The following is a 23,328-nucleotide window of genomic DNA, read 5'->3' on the forward strand; positions in this document are numbered from 1 at the left end:
TAGATTGGACCCAATGGACATTTACTTTCCTTTCTTTTCATAGAGAAAGCATCATTTTTATTACAGCAATGAATAATTTACATTAGCTGGCTATGGCTGCCAGTTATATTTCTTTTAAACCCAGCCTGGCATACCCTACCTAGCTATCTACCAAAATCTGCGACCAAAAACGCGCAATCTTGTAGCATGCCAACAGCCCAGCGCGGAATTGAGAAGCAGAAACAGATCAAAGAATCTAGATGAATCTGGGAGTATGGCCCTTTGGCACGGTAATTGGGGTTAGTCCTTGTGAGACCAGCAGAAGTTTAGTTCATGTATCCACGGCAGTTAGGAGCTTTGCACAGGCAAAGGACCTTGCGGTCCTCCGACTCGTCTCGGTCAAATTTGTAGTCATACCTGCACATCAGAGGGAGAAATGGATGGGTCAGAAGATGATCAACATAGGTTCATCTATGGAGTGTCGGTTACACTCTCACTACGATCGAATTGTCATGTTTCTCAGGTGTAAATCAAAGTGAACACAGGGTTAAGAAGCGGTACGTCAGTTCTTCTCCTGCGGAGACATCTCTTTTGGCGATGAGAATGATCTGGCTCTTGTCATCACCAACACTCACGATCCTCGCATAGCAGTTAGGCATGCACTGCAATGCAAGTGCAACGAGTATATTTCATTACCATTTCATGGGCTATTAAGAAAGCAATAAGATGTAGGTGTGCAAACATGATGAAGAATTACCGAGTGGTTAATTAGACGGGCTATGTTTCCTCTCTCTGTAGCATCAATCACAACATCTTCACTTATTTTGAACAGCTGCGGCAGAAGAAAACAAGAGAATCAATACACCATGCCAGAACACAGAAATACATCATTCAACATGGACTTTCTTTTCGGGAATCTCATTTAATGTGGACTGACTTATGAGTAACACCAAATGTTGGCTGTAATTTTCATCCAGAGATAATTACACAACTGCAATAAGTTATAGCTCTTAAACCTTACAACTTGAAAGTGGGACACTAGAACTTTACAAATGGCAAGCAAGCAAGAAAATAACTCACGTAGCAATCTTTGTTTTCCCTGTGATACCGTGCTTCCCGCAAATCAGCAACACTCTGTCTAACTTGATCACCTCGATATTCAATAACCTGGCACAAATAACATGAGTATAAATATTTTATGGTATAATATTAAACTCAATGTAGAAAAAAAATAAAATTGATCTATTAAAAATGTGCATGCTTGCAATTTAACATGTAACTACCCTATAGTTTTGCACCACTAATCATTTATATTCAAAAAAATTTCAGAGAATGTATATTTAGTGGCAACGTATCTAGTGAAAACTCTTATTCAGTGCAAACAATCTTCGTGAGCCATTGGATAAAATACCCACAGCTCAGATCAAAGGTGAAAATCCCACCATCCACTTAAATTCAACAATAGGGGGTTATGTGCAAAAGTTTGTTTGTGGTTGGTGGGATTTTCACCTTTGATCTGAGCCGTGCGTTTTTTATCCAACAGAGTACGAGAATAGTTTGCAAGTTTGCACTGAACGGGGTTTTCACCGGATACGTGGCCGTATTTAATTGGGATAAAACAATGTAAATAACCAAAAGCTCTTGAATAGATGTTCACTTGAGCTTTGCCACCATACAAATATGGTGCGCCAGTGCCTGTGCTTTGAAATTGCCGTTGATATGAGCTTTGTTGGAAAGAATATATATAGCCAATGTGAAATTACCATTTGCCCCTCTTGAATTTTCCTAGCAGCAAAAAGGCCCCATCCATGTACTCCAGATCGACCACAGGAGACCCTCTTATTTTCAGTTTTCTGAAATCATCAAACATAGAGTTTACCCACATGATTACATAGCCTTTCAAGACGCACAATCACTCAGAGACCAAACCTGTAAAAAATGAAGCCGTTCTTTGAACGTAGAAAAAGTTTGGTCGCCATTCTGATCCTGTTCACAAGGAATAAGATGTTTAAATCTTTCTAGCATTCAAATCTTCCAAAAATGAAAATGACAACACTCGCAATGGGCCAATTACCATGTATGAGTTCAAACCCTCGATCAAATCCTGGGAGTGGTGTTGGGGTCCAGTTATACGATGGGGAATTGCCTCGCCTTGTTCTTTCTGCAAATTGCAAATAACTTAGTACTAATGGCTTGCTGACATAAAACCAGAAAAGAAAACTGGACACAAGATCCATAGGGCAAGGAAAGTAAATATCGAACGGCAACAAGTCTGGTACCAGCACTTGAAACTAATAATAACCGCCTAAGTAATGTCCAACAGACGAGCAAGGGGATGTTGCAGTCACTTAGAAATGTATGCATGTGACACAATCAGCACTACTCCCTCCTTTTCACAAAGGTTGGTGTATTTGGTTTCATTAAGACAAGGCTTTGACCAATAATTACTCTATTAATATGTAACTTATATGATACGAAACCATGATTATTAGCAAGAACTTTTAAAGACGAATCTATTGATATAAATTTCATGTATGAAAAAACACATATTAATAGAGTTATCATTGGTCAAACCCTTGTCTTAACGAAACAAAATATGCAAACCTTTGTGAAAAGGAGGGAGTATCTTTTATCGAATAATGTGATTGCATGATAGTGGAGTATGGAGGGGCAGACAAAACCAGGATGCTTGAAATACCTTGTTTTTCAACATTTCATAAGGTAGACACCTCACAGCTGGGCAGTCAGAATTTTTAGCCGGAAAGGCCTGGTGGTTTTCCTTGTCAAGTCTTGCAGGAGACTGCTTCTCATTATTTTGGTTCAAAAGTTTGGTAGAGAAAACTCCTTCAGGTGTCTTCACTATCAAGACATTATCCGGGTTGGGGGTACTAAAGCACAAAATAAGAGTATAACATGTATCAACAACACAAATTTGTTAAGTTATGATAATCAATCCTTCAGGGTAAATTTTCACTTCTGTAAATAAGAATATAACATTGTTCCAAGGTTGTGCCATGTCGATGGATCATATTATCACTGTCTTCTTCTTTCTTAAAATCAAAATCAATTAGGTATTGGTATTAAAAGCAACCCCAAATGAACACACAAAAGGAGGTCCATATAAGGATTGAAGCGAATTTAAAATTATTCCTTAAAAAAGAAATCACTTGTTAATTTATAAACTTAACATTAAAAAATAGAAAGACTAAGGTGGGAGAATAACATTACCTGTGAAATGCACAGTAGGAAACCATTTTTGTCACTTGACTTCCATTTCTTTCAGTGTATTGCAACTACAACAAAATAGAACGACAATTGCAATCAGTTTTTTCTGTTAAATAATGGGTTCAATGACCAGTAAAAGAGTCAATTAAATGATGCATAATTTAAACAACTGTAGCAAGTCATGCTTTAAAGACAGCATGCTAAACAACTTTGGGCACTGGCGCTGATGGAAGTAGCTGAGCAATGGGAAAATTACGGCAAAAGGGACTTCTCCACAACAAAGCTTAAACATACATGGGAAGTAGCGAATAAACTTGTGTCACAGTAACATTACAGCAGTAGACTATCAGGCTGCTAAGTGGTCCATGCTCAAAACCTAATCTTATAGCCGAGCATTATATAGCTAATAGCATATATTTTGTTTTCAAAAGAGTGTTTGCAGGTTGAATGAAAATATAAAATAAATTGAATATGCAAACATTCGATATCCGGCTCTTGAAATTGGATATGCAAAAAAAAGAAAAGGCAAAAGCAGTCTACCTCCATGCAATATCCCGCTCTTGATGCACACATTGTATGATAAAAAGTTGAACACTTGTAGCACTGGGTGCAGGCCCCGTGCATCTGTTTGCATATAACGCATGTCTGGGGTTAACAAAGAAAACAGAGTTAAGCAAAGAGTAAGGTGAGATTTGAACACAACACGTACAATAATACCCACTAGGTAACCTTATGGAAAATACCAAATCAAAATAATTACCCTCTTAAAGTACTCAGAAGGAATGTTCAATATGCCCGTAGCTGGCTCCATTGTCTCCTCAAAAGGAAAGGAGACTTTAGGCTGATACCAGGCACATGTGATATGAACCCACAGTTGGTCAATTTCAGTTGGCTTGAGAGCACCCCCTAGGGCGATCAAAGAGAAGCACAAGTTAACAGCATGAATGACCGATAAGAAACATAATAAACAATATGATGGAAAATTAGATACTACTGTGCACCAATCCAAACTTATCACATAAGCAGTGCAAAATTAAAATTGAGCGAGGAACACACTAAAAGACCTCAGAATAATTATGACACTTTAGGAAATTACTGAACTATCCAAACAATTCTGGTCAAAGGTAAGTCATGAAACTATGAAGCACAAACAATGAGGCCCTGTTTCAGATGCAGGAATTTCAAGGAACCGTCTCTCTTCCTATAGAAATTAGGAAACAACCTAGCATTCCAACCAATATATTATAGGATAGGATATACATCAAGAGAAAAATACCTTTGACAGGACATAAGCAACATTGTCTCTTTTGTTGGGGCACTTCACATGCTCGACAAACCCAATTGGTAAAATCTTGCACAACACGAGCTCCATAGCACTCTTGGTGAACAGCTATCTGACATCTGAACATATGAATTTTGGAGAGCTTTTGTCAACTACTAATCATAGCAATTACTACCGCCATTTCATAATATAGGGTGTGCTATGTTTCGTTAAGACAAGCTTGATTAAGAATTACTCCATTATATGTGGTCGATATGATACAATCTTTTTTAATTATCAGTAAGTGTTTTCGAAAACGAATCTAGTGATGGCAATTTCATGTCATATAAACCACATATTAACATAGTAATTATTGGTCAAAGCCCTATCTCAAGGAAACCAAATACGCCTTCTATTATGAAATGGATGGAGTGAAAGGAAGTGTTCAAACATTGAAGGAAGTCTTAAACGAAGGGTGTTAAAACCCAAATGATGGTAGGAAATACCTGTTACAAATGATAATTTTGTTGTAGTCCCAATCCTCAACCCAACGACAGACAGCACAACGTTCAGTTGTCCATTTAGCATAGACTGGACTATAAGAGTTTGCTGCGGATATTGGAAGAAATCAATCACATGAAGTCATGTTACAACCACCAATTGCGCAGAACAAAATTAAGAACTAGCATATACCTTGTAATGTAAGCAACTCTTCTTTCTTAATACTTGGTGTAGAAGACTTAAAATTCCCACCAGGGATATCATCAAGCTGCAGATAATGACAAAAAAGGAACTTTGTCAGTTTCATGTGCACTAGTGTTGATAGGCATCCACATGTTTAATGGACCACGAACTTCTGAATTGTTGAATCTTGAGGGCTTACCATGCCAATTAGTGGTTCCCCGGTGCTCTTGAGTTTAATACTCATCTTCCAATTTTTCTTCCTTGAGCCAGTATGTCTCTCCCACTCATTCAGACTCATCATCCTTTCCTTGCAAGACTTGCATTGACATAATATCCTGCCAACAACAGCAATAACTCAAATATCAGTAGTTGTAAGCACACTTGAGGAAATCAATGTAGCAACTGTGGATAGTTTTCATTGCTAAATAAGACCTAAGGACCAACCTAAAGTTTACTTGCTTATGGACCAGCAGTAAATTAAAGGACCAATTGCAAACATTCAGTAGCCACAAGTCCCTAGAATTTTATGGTACCTTAGCCCTCAGGTCAATTTTCAAGCACAATAAATGAAACAAAAGAGAAAAATTACTGCTCAAGAAAAGAACATGAGAAGTCTAATATGTTTCTTATTTCTGTCTGAGCAGTTGACTTCATAGAATTTGTGGGATTGGCCAAAATAACATACATTAAAATCAGATATAGAGCATTGGTAATAAAGCGAACTTAAAGAAACATGTAATCTGAACATGAAAGATATGCCAAAATGCTTACATGTGCTTCTCAGGTATGTACAATGCCTCCATCCCAAAGCAGCACACAGGTATGGATTCAGGCAATTTTTCCTTTGAAGTTTTATCAGGAAATCTGTGTAGAAACATGTTAGGAACTGGCATTTTTATATATTATAGCAGTCAATAAATAACTCACTCTGAACTGTTGGGCATGTTCGTATGTTCAGCTCGCAGCACTCTCTTGCGTTTTGATTTGCAATCAGGACAGAAATACTCAGTATTTTCTAGATCCTACAAAATAATGGTGCAGTCAGTGAAGTCTATCCATAGAAGCATTGCATATAGACTATGGCATTAAAATGTCAACACCAAAACAAAATGAACAAAAAACCTCCAGGTCGCTGCACGTCCGGTCACATTCTACATGAACCCAAATCTCACATTCATCACAACACACCTACCAAGAAGTGCATTGCAGGTCAGTGCCCAACAACAATCAAGATAAACTATAACAGCAAAGCATATAGCCTTCTAGGCTTACCCAGTTTCCTCCATCTGTGTGGTGCCAAATTTTCTTGCATATGCCACAGTATTGCTTTGACTGCAATAGCTGCAGACATAGTGATGTTTATACACGTAAGGCACTAAATACAAAGCAACAAGTTAACAGAACACAAAAAACGCTTACTTCACAATGACACATCAAACACATACCTTTTCACAGTGCCTACAAAGTAACTGCTCTACCTCTTGCTTCTTTTTCTTTGAAATCTTGGATGTAAGACGATTACCACAACTTTCACAACATGCTGCTGATTTACCAACAACCTGCAACAAAGTAGATTACATCCTAGCTGAAGGGTTATAGTATGAGGCGTCTACGAGCTCAACTGGTAAGTTTTCACCACATCCAGGTACCTGAGAATCCGATTGACACTCTTGCTCATTATTAGAACCAGTCACTTCATTTATGCCATCAGCGACAGACTGGTCATTGGCAGCCTTCTCCAGCGAGCACCCCTCATCTATTTGGAGCTCAAAAAAACCACGCTCAGCCAGGAAAGCCTCCTCAATCGCTGCACGGAATTTGCTTGGCTTGAGCTTATACAGAGGTTGTCCCTGAAACCTGGTAGAAGAGAAAGAACTTCAGACAAAGTCAAGTAGGTAAAGCCATGTTCACCTCCATATGCCAGAAGTTTACCTGTCCATATACTCCACAAAGGGAAAGAGCATCCCTTGCTTAACCCATCCATAGTCCTGCAATAGAATATGCCAATGTGAGACCCCACAAACAGAAAGGAAATGGTTGGTTCATATCCACATATATATTACTTGGTTTAAGTTGCATCTGGTGAAAGTGTGAAACTGAGGCAATATTAATAGGAGTTCTATAGTCATGTTTAAGCTATGTTTCTTTTTTTGCGGAAACGTTTAAGCTATGGGTTTCATAAACCAAACAACTGAACCAAGAAAAAAACTGCAAAGCTTAAACAGGAAAATGTAACCCATTACCCTGCCATGGCCACCAGCAGAGTGACCAAAGAACATGACACAGATCGCACCAGGAATGCAAGAGTTGAGCACAACCTCTGGTGCGTGCAACAGCGGGTCAATAACAAGGGCTGGCCACGCTGGGCACTTCTTCCCCGCCCTTGCCCACACTACATCCCCGAGCACAAAATCCTCTGGCCAGTAAAAATCCTCTCTTCTCACTCCGCTCTCCCTCTTCGGCTTGCACTCCACCACCACGGGCCTCGTCTCTGGCACGCCATTCCCACCAGCATTGCTCACGGACGTGACTGCACTGCCCACCACAGGCCTCTTCTCTATCCCGCCATTCCCACCAGCATTGCTGACGGACGTGACCACACTGCCCACCACAGGCCTCTTCTCTAGTCCGTCATTCCCACCGGCATTACTGACAGACGTAACCACGCTGCCACTGAAACAGCCCGAGGTGCTGCTCCTGCTGATGTTCCGACACGCCCGGTACAGCTCCTCCTCCGTCTGCGCCGGCTGCTCCTCGCCAGTCCACACCACGGTACGCACGGCCCCAAAGGAAGCAGCTTTGGGCGAAGCTGCGCGCACCTCCACCTCGTACACCTCCCCATCGCCATCCTCCGTCGCCACCACGGCCTTGCAGGCCTTCTTCGGAGGCGCCGTCGTCGACACGGCCGCGTCCTTGAACCGCGACGGGACGACGCGCTCCCGGCGGCGCTTCGCGGGCGCCATGCCCTCGGCAGCGGGGGGCTCCCCCTCGCGCGGGACGGCGGCGGTGCAGCGCTTGAGCGGGAGGCGGGAGGCGGGCATGGCACTAGCACCGCCGGCGGCTAGGGCATGGGCGGGCGCGCGGGCGAATCCCTGGAATCCGGAACAGGGGAGTCGAATTTGCGGCGCGACGGGGGTGATGGACGCGCCGAGGCCTTAGGGTTCCGACGGTGTCGAGATGGGATTTACTTAAGGACGGGGGATTATTCGGCTCGGAGGTGGGGAATCGGGGGGGATTTTGGGCGGATTCGGACGATGCGCGCCGACCCCGGAGAGCGAAAGTTTGGGGTTTCCCTCCGAGCCGCCGAGGGATTTGGGGGGGGATGTGCGGGGGGTTTTGAACGAAAAAATTTGGAACGCGGTGTCGGGGTCCGGGGAGGAGAAGCGAAGAAGAGAGTGAGGCTCGCCGCCGCGAGATGGTCAGGTAGGGGCGGGCCGTCAGCTGCGGAAAAGGGTTTTCGCGCGGATCTGGGTCCTGTGGCGGGATCTGACCTGGGGCGTTCCAGGTTCCAGAATTTTGGGGACATTTTGAGTCGAAACCGGAAAAAGAACTCCAGGTCGTGAGATGCCCGCCACGCGATCGCCGCCTCTGCTTTATTTATTACGCGGACACAGGCCGCCAGGCAAGCTCCAAGTAAGCGTGACCATGGATCTCCCCGACGAGATGCTGGCACAAGTCCTGCGCCGCCTCCCGCCACGGTACCTTGCCGTGTGCCGTGGTGTCTGCAGGAACTGGCGCATCGTGGTCGACGCTGACGGGCTGCTGCTTGCTGCCTCCGCGCACCTCCTGCCACGGCCCATGCGCGGCATATTCATCAACTACTTCGGAAAGGAGTGGCACAGCTTCTTTTCACGTCCTGCCGCGCCGTCGCCGGGCAGCCTGGCATCGACGTGGCGCTCCGCTTCCTGTCGGAATCTGATGATGGGTGGCGGCTCTCTAGCCGCATCTTGGACCACAGCAACGGTCTCCTTCTGTGCCGAAATAAGGCGGCGATGATGTACTATGCAATTCACTCACGTATGCTAACTAAAAATTTCTGTAACAACCTGCGGGACACCATCTAGTTTTTATAAAGAGCACCGTTCATTTTAAATTACTGTGCTCGGTTCGACTTTAACCCCAAATCATGAAACTTTCTGTAGAAATTGTAAAATGGTATAGCGTTCTCCTATCCTGATTCTGAGCTGATGGTCTTGTATTTCAGGACTTTTAGGAAAACGTGGATATAAGGATGCAACAACTCACAAAATTTTCATAATCGCTCGGTTTTTTTTTAAGAAAAGCAGTCGATTGCCATTCGATTAGGAAGAAGAGTATATTTTAATTACAAACGGGTGAAAACCATGAAAAAGGATCACGGTGGCAACAATTGTTGCCCCAATTGAGCAAACAAGAGTTTAGTTTAGTTGCTTGCGTTAGCGATCTACAAATCACACTTGAGATTTGTCTCGTCTTGTCGATGCCACTTTTCACTTACTCCCACTCCCACCCACACATTTTTCTCTCCTTCTCTTCTCGTCCCACCCGTGGCCTCTATTCCCCTCGAGCACCAGTCCGATGTTTTATACTCCCTCCGATCCATATTAATTGTCTCAAATTTACCCAAATATATATGTATCTATTCTTAGATAGCGTCTAGATACATGTAATATTTCGACAATTAATATGGATCGGAGATAGTGGCACAGTTGGAGGGATGACTCACGTGTTGACACTCCCAGCGGACGTCAAGCAGGCACACATCCGTGGTGCTTCTGAGGACGGCTGGTTTGTGCTCGCTTGGATTCAGCCCTGCCGCCACCAGCTTTTCCATCTGACCACCGGCGGCAGAATTGAGTTACCTGTCACCACGATTGTGGATCAAGAGGTTCGCCAGGTGTGGCTTCAGTCAGCAGTTCTATCAGCTTCTCCTGTGGCATACAGTGGCCAGCATCTTGACGGTTGAAGGAAATGAACATCCGAGAATCGGTTTCTGGCGAGAGGAGAGTGAGCATTGGGTTCTGGAGACGTCCCTGGCCTCTCAAGTGCTGGATATGGTATATTATCTCCGTACTCTGCATGTCCTTACCGCTGATGAGAACATCCATATGATTGCGACTGAGTTCGATGAGAACGGAGGATTGACAGCATGGAGGCTAGATTACCGTGTTCAGCAGCGAGACGATTATGTTGCAGATGGCCAGCTAGTCGGGGGACACGTAAGAAACTACTTGCTCGAGTCTAACGCGTCTTTGCTCATGGTTATCAAGCTTGAGGGCCAGAACCAAAAAAACACATCTGCTTCGGGTTGTCAGTCTGGAAGTGGAGACCGAGGATGACGTGCAAGATGTCTTCGGCGTGAACGAATTCTTTAACTTGTTTGCAAATGGCGACGTTGATAGAATTCCTGGCCGCGCAACCTGGGAGCAGGTTCACTTCCATTTTCGTCGTCTTCTCTTCATTGGGACAGCATGTTCTAGACCCTTCGACACTGAGCGAGCTGAAAGGTCGGCAATATATTTCCATGACCATCGGCGTCTAACGGCGCCAGACACTGGACTCTTCTCTGTCGATGACATGGGACGGTTCTTGATTCTGGATGGACGTGTTGAGGCATGGCCTCCGGTGGTGGAGGGCGATCGTCTGCTCCCTCAGGTTTCGGATATTCCAAGACCCATCTGGTGGATCCGTTGATGTCTCTCTGTAGGGTTGAGTACTAATCGTGCATTTCTTCTACTGGCTTTTAACCACGTGGCCGTGGGTTCGGTCCCCACGGTCAGCATCAATGACGATGTTTCACTTCAGCAATACCTAAACTCAAGGGTTTTGACTAAGGAGAGCACATGGTGCACCACTAACTTCGTCGACTAACAAGGACTAGGAAAAACGCAAGGTTTACTCAGATTCGGAGCACTCGATGAGGTAACACCCATACGTCCTGTTTTTTTGGTGTATTGTATTGATCAGGGTTACAGCTCTGGAGCTATGATGCGCAGATAAGATCTGACGTGTGTGTAGAGGATGCCCATTCTCGATCCCTCCTCCTAGCTTTATATATTGGCGGATAGTTCTCGGGCGTGATAATCGGGAAGGTTACAATCAGATCGGTACATTCTGGTACAGTAAGATTACGTTCATTGGCTTGAGCCGCACTTTGAGGGAGTCGACCCGCATATACTTGAATGGGCCTTCGAGTGGACCCCATGTTGGGCTGTTTTAGGTATATGAAGGTTGAGGACTTGAAGAGTCATTGCATGTATCTAGACGCTTTTAAAGAATAGATACATTCATATTTGAGCAAATTTGAGTGAAGAATTTAAAATCAGAGGGAGTAGCTGTTTAGACTCTAGAAAATGGAAGCAGGTTTTCTAGGTAATAGTTCACTCGAAACATGACTGCATTACAGGTTATCTTTAGCATGCTCTGTTCGCTTGCTCATACTGGCCAACTTTTTCGATAAAGCACTGCAATTTATCTCTGTATGAGTGTAGAAGTGAATAATTCCTACAAGATCTGAAGCAAACATCCTGCTAGTCTGAATAGACCATTCTTTTTTTGGGGGAAACTTTAAGATGTGTTAATGCTTGGTTTGCTGTGATACTGGTGCTGAATGCTGACAGGGATAGTCACAAAGTGGAACACAAGTACACTAGAGCAGGTCTCTCATTTTCTAGAATAATACTACTCCCTCCATTTCATAATTCTTGTCGAAATATTACATGTATCTAGACGTTTTTTAAGAATAGATACATTCATTTTTGAGCAAATTTGAGACAAGAATTATAGAATGGAGGGAGTACATCGCTAGCTGTTTAGACTCTAGAAAATGAAAGTAGGAAAATGCACAGCTGTAGCAGGTTTTCTGTCGTGTTTGATTGAACAATGTTTCAATACTTTCTAGTGTTTTCATCCTTCGCACAACTATGCAGAACACACACACTTCAGAGCAAACACTATCATATTAACCAATCAAACTTCTCATTAGTGAAGACAAAACATGTAATGCATGGACTAAGATGCATACATGATTTGAGGACTCGACCATCTATCATATTCATCTTCAAGGATTTGAGGAAGATCATACTGGAAAATGGTAGTTGGATTCCTGCAAAATACTTGAAATATTAATGGGCAGTCAAAATATATGTAGTACTTTGACAAAGATATGAACATACTATTGCAGTACATGTGTTTTACAAGGGCATTCTTCATCGATGCCACTTTCAATCTAACTCAATATTAGAATATATAAATCCCCTCAAATTCCATTTCTACATCTATTTTGACCATTAAAACGTAAATAAATATAAATGGAAGAAGGATGAGTACGTTAAACTAGACATGTTCATTGGCAGTCAAGTCCAGCTCAGCCCAGCATTCCTGGGCTTACTCCCTGGTCCAGGCTCAGGACTAGAATTTCAGCCATCTAGAAATTCAAGGGTCTAAGGCTGTGCTCGAAACATACTGGTATCATTTCCACATGACTGATCTAGATACCTTTACATATGAGTTTTCATGACTATTAGAATAACAGGTACATAGATATCTTTTCGTACAAGATTTACCATGAACAAGTAGTTCATTGATGAGATCATTGTAGTACTCTAATCCTTTTGGATTGACTTCTCCTCTGCCATCTATGGACGTGCCAAAGGTAATCAAGATTGTATCTTTTTAAGAAATTTCATCTAAACAGTGAAACTTTGTGACAAGTTAGTCAAAAACAGACGAGGAATAAGCCTTGACCAAGAGATAGAGAACCTATAAGCATCCAGCCCAGTCTCTTTCATTAATTTGATATCCTCCTGGAATAAACACGAGTAAACGATACAATGTTATTAGTATGCAAAATTTACCAGCATCAACTACCATCCCTAGAGGAGCTAGAGTTAGTTAAGGAGCAGCAGTAATCATGTAGAACCATTCTTATTTTGTAAGGTGGTTTGGCTAGTCTTGTGGAATGTGGAATCTTTCTTGTATAGGATCTTGGTTTCAAAACCCCATTAGAAGATCAGAACTGCAGGGCATCATTATGGAGAGATTTCCACATACACCACGCATAGTCAAACACTTGGACCCAGTCTGTTAGTAGTATAGGCCATATCTTGATTGATACAAAACAAGCCACAGACCAACAATTACGTCATCAGTATGCAGTTTATGTAGTAACATAAAAGAGATAAAATTGATGTTATTAGATTCGTATTAAAATAAATACTTATGATTGTGAGTTTGTATCACAAACCACATATCAACGACTAATGTAGACCAAAGGCTTGTCGTAACCAGCCACGATAACCCCTGTAAAAAAACAGAGGGAGTAAGATAGGTGAAGCTAGAATGTTTTCTCATGCAGATATTTTACAATAACCAACATTTCTATCCCCCCCCCCCCTCGAAAAATGGACCATACCAAGGCAGCTTAACTGTAAATAGCCTGCTACGCACAGTTTGCGTAGCATCCACATGAGCAATTGTGTTATAACATGATATAATCCAATTAAGAGTTGCAGAACTAAATCCAACAAGAATTGACATACCTTGTACTTGTGGTAGCCGTCAGCTGCCACATCACCACCATCTACAGGATCATCACCTGTATTGCAGAACTTGTAGGGGCGGAGGCATAGTCCATATGCACAATCCACCTCTTTCTATTCCCCGTCATGAAGTGGGTGAAGCAGAAAAGGATCATTCACTTCGGCTGGTTTTCTCTGCCCAGATTTCATTCAGAGCCAACCGAACATATCCATCAGCCTTGACATTTTGGGTTGGTCCTGCGACCCAATGGGCCTTTTCAACCCATCGTCATCCCTAATTTTTTCACTTTTTTCCCTATCACGTAGAAACAACGGCAGAAGGAAATGCGTCGAAACAATGTCCCACCTTACCTCTTCTTTTGCAGCAGCAGCACCGATAAAACCGGTAATTACAAACCAGCCCCAATTTAACATCTCATTGCTCATTGTTAATGCCGTTCACATTTTTGTACAAAAACAATTTCCTTTCACTTTGCTAAAGCATGAATAAACACCATTTTTCTGATTCGGGCTGTTCTTTCACATTTCAAAGCGGTTGCTTTCGTTCGCTCCCGTTTCTCAAAACGCTGTACTAGTAGTCGCCAAAGGGCATTTAAAAGAAAACTAAACCAGAGGACACGGATAAAAAGCACGGAATAGAACACAAACAGGCATCCAAATTGAACTTCATTTAGCCCCACACGATATCATAGAATAATTCAGGCTGTGCCATCAGACACAAGAACACATAAAACGCACTCGGCAATTCTTCTGGAACTGCAAGCCAGTCGATTCTTCTTCCTACGAGCAACACAAGGAAATACTACGGCAACTACTGGTAAACATGACTTGCTGCAGCATAGTCAAGATGCAGGAAACGGAGCGGGAAGAAGCACAGCAGTCAGATCTGAGATCTTCATACAGTGGTATCAGCGCCTAGTACTTCTTGTTGGGGCACTCGCGGGAGAAGTGGCCAGACTCGCCGCAGGAGAAGCACCCGCCGCCGCCGCCGCCGCCCCCACCGCGACCACCGCCGCCGCCGTAACCACCGCCACCGCCGCCGCCCTGGGAGCAGTCCCTGGAGATATGGCCCTCTTCGCCGCACTTGTAGCATGCACGGCCGCCGCCGCCACCACCGCCGTAGCCGCCGCCGCCGCCTCCGTAGCCACGGTCGCCGCCGCCGCCGTAGCCACCGCCTCCGTAGCCCCCTCCGCCGCCGTAGCTGCGCCCTCCGCGGTCGCCGTAGCCACCGCCACCGCCTCCGCCTTCGCTGGGGCGGGGGCCGCCGGGCAGCGAGCCTCCTCCAGGAGCAGTGACGTCGGCGGCCTTGGTGCGGCCGTCGTCGCCGGACTCGATGGAGAACTCGACGGTGTCGCCCTCGTTCAGGCTGCGGTAGCCGTCGGACTTGATGGCGGACTGGTGCACGAAGAGGTCCTCGCCGCCATCCTCCGGGGAGATGAAGCCGAACCCCTTGCTGACGTTGAACCACTTCACCGTCCCCTTCACCCTCTCCGACATCTTCCGCCGCCGCCGCCGAAGACCCGAAGGCCAAAAACCCTAGCAGAGAAACCCTAGATCGGTGTGGAGGCGGAGGGGGAGGGAGCAGTGTGAGGCATGGAGGCGGAAGGGAGGGCGTGATTTATAGCGGCTCAAGGGTGGGGCCGACCAGAGCGCGAGGAGCCTGGGTGCTTGTCGCTGACATGTAGGGCACCGCATGGTCAAAGGAAAATAGGTCGTGGGTATCGACGCCTGCACCGACGTATCTTCTGCCTTTAATTGCACGGAGAGGAGAAAATATCTCGCTGCTACTGTAGCAGAGAGCGCAGCGGCCGCGAAGGGGAGCGGAAGGGGGAGGGGGTCACGTGATGGCAGGCAGAAGAGGGGCTGGGTGACTCGGTCAAAAGGCAAAAGGCGCCTTGTTTTCCATTTCCTTTTTCTAACTGGTTTCGAACGATGGGAAAGCGTGCAAACTTTAGCTTCGAGCTTGGACGGACTTGGTGCAAGACGGGAAAAAGGCAAAAGCTGATGATGCTCTTTTTTCACTGTGTGGGCGTGATCGATCGGGATCCGAGGGGCGACTCTTTTTAATTTACAACAAAAGAGTATGTTCATTGTTCACGATCAAAAGTTGCCTTGAATTAGCATTTTTAATCAAAAGTTCTAAATAAGAAGTGATTTTTCACAATTTTTCATGGAGATTCCTTATCTTTTCATATTAATCTTTTGAAATTACATGGTTATAGAGTATCAAATTTGTTATACAGGTATAAAGTACTCCATCCTTCCGGTTTGTTGGCCTGTTCTCTCAGGTTGGATCCGGTAACCAATGCAGATTCAATCACTAAGGGCATTTCCAACTGAAGGTACTAAGCAGATACTAGTCCTACGTGGCGAAGAGATGAAGAAAAAAAATTAGTACTAGTTACTTGCAGAAGTAACAGCTTGCACGGGTACCAAAAATGAAAAAAGAGTGACATGTTGATCCATTAGAAAAAAGAAGAGAATAAACAAAAGAAAGATGAGAGAGATGCAAATTAGTAACGGCTTGACATTAAAAATGCCCTAACTACATTCTTAAAAGAAGAATCACAAAAAAATCTACTTACCATTTCTCAGGCGTTTTCTCTCTCCGAAATCTCTAATTAAATGCCCGCTTTAGCTACTATAGAAAAAAGGGAGGCACAGTGCTCATGAGAAAATCGGAGAGATCGGCCTATCTATCTGAAATCGGGACGCCAACGAGATCAGCCCAACAAACCAGAACGAAAAAAAAGGGAGATGAATGGCTCACGAGAAAATAGGGGAGATCAACCTATCTATCTGAAATCGGGATGCCAAAAAGATCGGCCCAACAAACCAGAACAGACGGAGTATCAACTTCTCTATTTCTCCACTTAAAGTTCCGAGATAACCTAGATCAGGCAAAATAGACAAATTTGGTTAGCTCTTTCAGATGTTAAATTAGTTTTGAAGTTCTTCATACATGCCACTCTTTATGCATACAAAAATACAGCTAAGGTATATGAACTACCCATTTTTACTACTCAAAATGGTAGTCACGACATGTGCACAATCTTATCAAATAGAGAGCTAATATTGGATTTGCAGTCTCACAAAATTATAGCGTCGATGATTGAAACTGTAGGCCAGTTCTGTCTCCATAATTTCATACTAATCTCCAAAACAATAAAAAAAAAGTGTAGCCTTATGCGATCAAACTACTACTAGGTTAGTAAGACAATGACATAAATTGTCTGATCTACTCAGAAATTGGTAAATATCGATTGCTCTCCCAAATGACGAGGTTTACTAACCAAGGCTTCATCGAACAGAAGCAGCACAAGCAACCAAACCATCCTTGATGCTTGATAGACCAAAAACTGACACAAAAGAAGCAAACTATTTCTCTGGTTCGGTGATGATAGTTGGCAAGTAAAGAAACTTCCAAGCTGAACAAAAGATAGATCAGAGCCAAGATCTTTAGCTGATACAAAATTATGCACCTGGAGATGTTCAGCAATAGCATGTCTAAATTGTGATCTGTGAACCAGAGCACATGTGTTACCTCTTAATTAAGGAACGCTGCATGTTGAAATAGTTCTCTACATGACATACTAGTAGAACAGGGCAAAACAAAATCCCTTTGCCCCTTTGTGCCTAAGTCTTATGTTCCCATACTTCTACAATCTAAATAGAAGGTTCAGGTTTAAGGATCCCATAATTTAAGCCGAGATATAACCGAAGGTTTACTCCAAAAGGAAAGGAAAAAAGGATGTTATCTTGGAATGACTATCCAAGCTTGAATCGCATATGAGAAGTCAAATACGAAGCACTCAAGAAGCCTAGTATTTCACTCTAATCTTGTATTTTGCACGCTTGGCACTTTCTCCACAGATATAATGTGTGCTTGTCTTTGTATCTGCGACAGACGGTTTGCACTATAAATTGCCGACAAATAGCATGTCCAAAACCATAAGGGAATGCTTTTCACTGACCTTTCAAACATGCCATGATTATGATGCTCACTGTAGCAAGGGAGAACTGCAATTTTGGACAAATCTAGGACGACTGATTAAAACAATATCATCATAACGACATGTATAGAATCTGTATTAGAAAGGTAGAATCTAGCTGGCAACGATCAAAAAGACCTAGTGGTGTTGAGGGGAGGGCAGGCAGTAACCAACAGGATTGGAAAATGACTGAACTAACGTTGCAATGCTGAGCTTGCGTCTATGTTCACATGGGAACTGTTATGGCAACCTGGTCGAAGCCACCTTTTTAGGGAAACTAGCAGGCCCCTGGCTCATGGGCCAATTGGGGGATTTTGCGTGGAAAGACACATGACACTCACTGATAACCGGCATTATATAAAAGTAAACATGACATGCCTGATAAGATTAATCCGAGAACTAAGACAATGTCTTTGATAATATCACTCGTCAATTAGTTCTAGAAGCAAGCACAATCGAGACAAATGGAACTGCAGCAGAAGATCATCTAATCGTTTAGACAAAGGCATGACAAAGCAAAGCCTGGCACACAGCTTGCATTGCACAAAAGCGAACTCTGTGTCTCCTAGTTCTCCTTATAATCCCAAAGTTTGGTAGTCTGATCATTGCAATTGGAGATGAAATAACTCATGTCTCTAAGGCTATCAACAAATGTAATCCCATCTAAATGACCTATAAAAGCACCTGCTGGCACACCTGAATGCACTCCAGGCCCAGGGTGAGGCTTTCTGTCATACTTCCCCACCCGTGTATCATATCGCATGATCCTGCTTCTACATTCCCATTCTAGGATGACAACATTTTAAGCGTGGTAAGCTGTGTCCTTCAATATTAGAAGTAAGAACAAGCGAACAAGCAAAATGACCCCTTGGATCATAGCCATTTCTCTGAATACGTAAATCCCGTAATCAGAAAATTCCTACCTGGTACCCCCATCATCTGCGTTTCTGCATTCCCGCGAGAAGTAGTTTCTCCTTTCTTCTCCCATTCCAGAGAGCCTAGATTGATCAGGTTTATGTGATATTGAATCCGGTTCTGTAACAGCAGCAACAGATCCTATTTCATGGTCAACAAAGACCTGATCAGATCTCTTCAAACAATAGCTAATATTAATTTAAACACAGTTATGTACGCATCAGATCCTATTAGTATGTTAGAAGGTACAACGTGCATACCTATCTGACTGAGTACAACAACCTAAAATTCTGCACAAGTCTAAATGATACCTAGAAACAAAAGAACCACAAGGACACAAGAGAATCCAAGTCCAGAAACATATCACATTTTTTATAAGATCACAAAAGGCAGATCCATCAATAAGCTATTAATAGCTGTCAAGATCCAGTGATTGATGTTTCAAGTGCATAATGATTTTAGATCATGACAAGTGCAACTTGCATAATAATAATAAGAGAATGATGCTTGGCAAGAGATAGATATACTCCCTCCGTCACATGTATCTAGACATATTTTAGTATATAGATACGTCCATATTTAGACAAATTTGAGTCACTTAATATGGGACGGAGGGAGTATAAGCAAAGGTATATCTATAGCAACATTGTATCGTTTTTTGCAGAATCGACACTGCCATTTTTTGGTGCCACTTGGAAATACGAACCTCACTGCAAACATGGTACCACCACAATCTATATGCTAAAGAAATCAGACTATATAGAAATTTGCCAATTATAGAGGCCTTCAATTTTAGTTACCAAGTTACCAGAGTATATAGAAATTTGCTAATTATGTCCCTACATTGAACAGAGCAATCGTTATGTCAGAATGGTTAAAACAGTTTCTTAGGGTGAGCAAACATTTATACACATGACAGTACGCAGTAGTGAACTTGAGTTAATCGAAAATGAGAAAAAAAAATCACAATAGCACATTTAGGACAGTAGAGAGGCAGAGCTCCAATCTCTCCCTTTTGAAAAAATGAGCAACAAACATACAGCCTCAAAACAATCTGCTCTTGATAATTTACAATGCAGAGGAGTGGTGATCTTGCATAGGACAGTACATGGTGCAATGCAGAGCGGTGATCTTGTATTAGTCGACAGGCACAGAGCAACAAACGTGGGGCAGTACATGGTGCTGCGTGGTGAGCGGCGCCGCTGCACGTGGCGCGCCGCGGTGGAGGTGTTTGCCATAAAAAATAATTACATTCTGAATTTGCCATGACAGAAAAAAATGAGAGTACACTGGTCAGTGTTTTTGTGTTACTGCTTGTCAGTTAAACCATTTTTCATACCTATGCAATGAGACAATGTAGAATTGACAGCTACCACTACTCTGCCGCAACTCTTTATTGCAGGATTTCACTATCATGTCATCATTCATATGGATTAAACAAAATCACACACACAAAAAAAGACATCCGGTATACTTTTTCTCCAAGAACAGCCAACCACTTATTTTCTAGACTTCATGTAGTACTACTGATGGTTGGAGTATGAGCTAATCCATCGAACTGCCTTCTCACCTGACCTGGAACATGAAGTTGTGGGAAGAGAGCCACAAAGGCTTCTTTGGTTCCTTACTCTGAATTTACATTCTTTTTCCGTGATTTTGAATTTTTCTCTCATTTTTTTATGGTGAATGTGTTCTCATTTCTCAACCTCTCACCCACAAAGGCCACATCATTTTATGAAACATAAGTATGGATTGTGACCTACCCAAAAAGGCCACATCATTCTGTTTCACATGTATATCCAGAATGATGGAATTGATTGTGACCTATCAATTCCATCACTTTAACCAGTTCCATCAAACAAAAACTGTATTTATGTTTATTTAGTTAAAGATTGCCGGTCATTACGGAAATCATCCTCAACATTTTCTTCTGCAGTGAACAGAATTTTCCTCAGAAGGAAGAAACTATTTTGAAAATAAATAAATAAGTTTTACTATATGACAACAAAAAACTTCAAATTGTACTCCTATATTTGAATAAAAGAAACTGTATGTATGTACAAATACGTTTAAATCATTCATACATCTTGAAACTTCAACAGCGTGATAACATATTAAGTCAATTGGATCATACTACTGATAAAATATACAAAACTGACCTGGCACTGAAGCATTTCATGGCAATCCATACTCATGCTAATCCACTAGCAAAAATCTCTAATTATGTTTGTTAACTGAGGCTTCTTCCGTAAATATTACTCCCTCCGATCCATAATAAGTGTCGCTGAAAGTAGTATTTAGCAAAAGTCATGAAATGAATACCAGTGGAAATAACTACTACCTCCGATCCAAAATAAGTGTCGCAGTTTCGAACTAGGTTTGAACTAGGATTAGTTCAAAATTGAGACACTTATTTTGGATCGCAGGGGTACTATAAAAGCAATACGAGCTCAGGCGCCTGTGTGCTGGCAAATCCGAATTATAGCCTAAGAGCAATCACATGAAGGACAAAGTTAATTGCAAAATACAATAGTCAAAAAATTAGCGTCAGTTAGTTTAATAGAATGGCACTCAACCAATGAAGCCAATTGCTGAAACATGACACTCTACTCAATTTAGTAAGTCAGAAATCTATCATCCCCAACGCAACACGCACGCATGGTCTCTTTTTTGTGGGAGATGAGGCCTAGCGACATAATGATAAACCATGGCGCGACACTGCTGCTGAAGTAAACAAAAAATACGGATTAATTTGATTCCTGACCTCATGAGGTGGGCGGCGGCGGGGTGGGCGATGAGGATGTGGATGTAGCACTCGATCTTCTTGCTGGCGGGGGTCGGCGGCGGCGGCGTGGTCGTCCGAGGCGTTGGAGGACGGCGTCGGCGGAGTCGTGGACGTTGGCGCCCTGGACGGCGTCTGCGTAGTCGTGGATTGCAGCGGCGGATTCAAGAGACAGCGGCGGTGGCGGCGTGCAGGACGCGGGAGGATGGCTCTAGGTGAAAAAAAAGGCAAGGCGCCGTGGGGTAGGAGATATTTTTGGAGGTGATTCGACGAAGAGCAGAGGCATTTGGGGGAGATAATTCGGTGTTTTCTGCAGAAAAGGAGAGACGCGGTAGCTGGAGAAGAGAGAGAGAGGCACGAGGAAGAAGATGGAGGTTTGGGATATCTGCAGTGGAGCCCAGCTTGCGGACACGGGAGGCTTTAAACATTATGGAAAAATAATTTTAGGCTCGTGTTTTTAAGGTGAGCCCCATCTAATGGTGGGTTTTGGAATTACGGATTGGAGATGCCCTAATCACGAATAGTAAAACCAAAAGTTTTCAAAAAAATAAAAATAAAAATGGAATGAGTTCATTACGTATGTGTTTAGAATCTTACAAAATTTCAAATCCACATATTGTCCTTTTGTTTCTCTGAATGTACGGGGAATTTGAATTTGAAATTTTGTCAGATTCTAGACATATTTAATGAACTCACTCTTTTCTTGAATTTTTTGAAATTGCATTTTGGTGATGCTATTTTGTGTTGGTAGCATCCAAAAGGGTGGGAGCACATGATATCTTTTCGGTAATCACTCAAGTAATGGGCATATCGGGTATTGGGCGCTTTTTTCGTTTTCTTTTGTTTAGAAAAGGTAAATGAAACTCATACATCATTCCCCGCAAAAAAAAACCTCATATATCATTCGGAATATCGACTGCATCCATTTAAATCGTGATGGAAGGTGGAGGATTTTTGGATCTGGCACTACCGGTGCTTTTATTAGCAGTGGCGATGATGGTGATTGTAGATGTATAGTGAATTTTAAAGTAACCAAGATCACGTAAACCGTTATATTCACTCATTTTCACAAAGGTTGGCGTATTTGATTTTGCTAAGACAAAACTTTGACCAATAATTATTAATATGTAATCTATATGATAGGAAACCACAATTATCATCAAGAACTTTTGAATAGGAATCTGTTGATATACATTTCATGTCAGTAACAAACACATATAAATAAAATAATTCAGTGTCAGAACCTTGTCTTAACAAAAGCAAAAATGCCAACCTTTGTGAAAAATAAGGGACTAAGAAGTTTCTCCAGAGGAACATGGTATCACACATTTACATGCCTCTTTATCTTAAGATGTACCTTTTGATGAGGGATGTAGCTTCTTTGTCTATTTGAACGACGTTGTCACTTGACAAGTCAGGTGAACACAAACGATGTAACGATATCAATATTTGGTTTAGCTATACATTGATTACCTCCACCTGCTTCTTCTTTTGAAGTTTTGATCCTTCTCAATATTTTGCCTTGCCATAATATCTTTATCCTTACTCCAGGGCAAGGCAATGGTGGAACATATGCATATTTACCTTCGATATGCATATTGACTTCATTATTAATGGTTGACACTATAGTTTCTTCTTTAGTGACACTGTCATAATGTTCTCATTTTTTTAGGTACCTGCAAATGCTCAGTACATGTTTTTATAGTCTGCAAAACAATGCCAGAATCAAGATGGAAATCTCCGCTCAATTCATCAACGTTTTGGGTCTTGGAGAAGGATTTAATACAATCATAATCAAGTTCTATCCCTTCATCATCTCCTTACATAATTCCCAAACCTCGTGATCGACATGGATTCTATCTAATAAACCCCTAGCTTGAGCCATAGTTTGGAACTGACAACCGAAAGTTTTACAATGTCGCTGCTGATTGTGATGGAATGAGATTACATAGAATGATCTAAAGTAAGGTG

General features: G+C 42.5%; 2 protein-coding genes and 1 long non-coding RNA gene across 4 annotated transcripts; all 3 read right to left on the reverse strand.

Moving 5' to 3' along the window:
- Positions 1–4: 4 nt before the first annotated feature.
- LOC100828374 (histone-lysine N-methyltransferase ATX4) lies at positions 5–8,611 on the reverse strand. Its single transcript, XM_014899196.2, has 23 exons — positions 7,393–8,611; positions 7,082–7,137; positions 6,799–7,006; positions 6,595–6,708; positions 6,422–6,490; positions 6,272–6,337; positions 6,077–6,171; positions 5,921–6,013; positions 5,349–5,484; positions 5,159–5,234; positions 4,972–5,074; positions 4,481–4,605; positions 3,965–4,110; positions 3,745–3,849; positions 3,208–3,272; positions 2,678–2,867; positions 2,054–2,140; positions 1,909–1,965; positions 1,743–1,832; positions 1,060–1,146; positions 737–811; positions 541–641; positions 5–396 (listed from the first exon to the last, which is right to left on the reverse strand). Exons 1-23 carry the CDS (start codon positions 8,188–8,190, stop codon positions 306–308), a joined length of 3,033 nt encoding a protein of 1,010 aa, XP_014754682.1. The 5' UTR covers positions 8,191–8,611; the 3' UTR covers positions 5–305.
- A 5,695-nt stretch (positions 8,612–14,306) lies between these two features.
- On the reverse strand, positions 14,307–15,276 carry LOC100828678 (glycine-rich protein 2). The gene has a single exon (XM_010232319.3). It carries the CDS (start codon positions 15,163–15,165, stop codon positions 14,584–14,586), a length of 582 nt encoding a protein of 193 aa, XP_010230621.1. The 5' UTR covers positions 15,166–15,276; the 3' UTR covers positions 14,307–14,583.
- Positions 15,277–17,089: 1,813 nt separating this feature from the next.
- LOC106866243 lies at positions 17,090–21,760 on the reverse strand. 2 transcript variants are annotated; one of them, XR_001406331.2, is made up of 5 exons: positions 21,340–21,760; positions 20,735–20,859; positions 18,584–18,716; positions 17,643–17,688; positions 17,090–17,566 (listed from the first exon to the last, which is right to left on the reverse strand). It is a non-coding gene; the product is annotated as an uncharacterized LOC106866243 (long non-coding RNA). The 2 variants fall into 2 exon arrangements; XR_001406330.2 differs by having other exon boundaries at positions 17,643–18,716.
- Positions 21,761–23,328: the final 1,568 nt, after the last annotated feature.

The sequence above is a fragment of the Brachypodium distachyon genome, chromosome 2 (genome assembly GCF_000005505.3).
Source record: "Brachypodium distachyon strain Bd21 chromosome 2, Brachypodium_distachyon_v3.0, whole genome shotgun sequence".
NCBI lineage: Eukaryota > Viridiplantae > Streptophyta > Magnoliopsida > Poales > Poaceae > Brachypodium > Brachypodium distachyon.

Coding starts and splice junctions, on each gene's coding strand:
- LOC100828678 (XM_010232319.3), bottom strand. CDS start 15,165: ATGTCGGAGAGGGTGAAGGGGACGGTGAAGTGGTTCAACGTCAGCAAG.
- LOC100828374 (XM_014899196.2), bottom strand. CDS start 8,190: ATGCCCGCCTCCCGCCTCCCGCTCAAGCGCTGCACCGCCGCCGTCCCG. Junction 7,138..7,392: donor CTGCTGGTGGCCATGGCAGG/GTAATGGGTTAC, acceptor ATTCTATTGCAG/GACTATGGATGGGTTAAGCA. Junction 2,141..2,677: donor ATGAAATGTTGAAAAACAAG/GTATTTCAAGCA, acceptor TGCAATTTGCAG/AAAGAACAAGGCGAGGCAAT.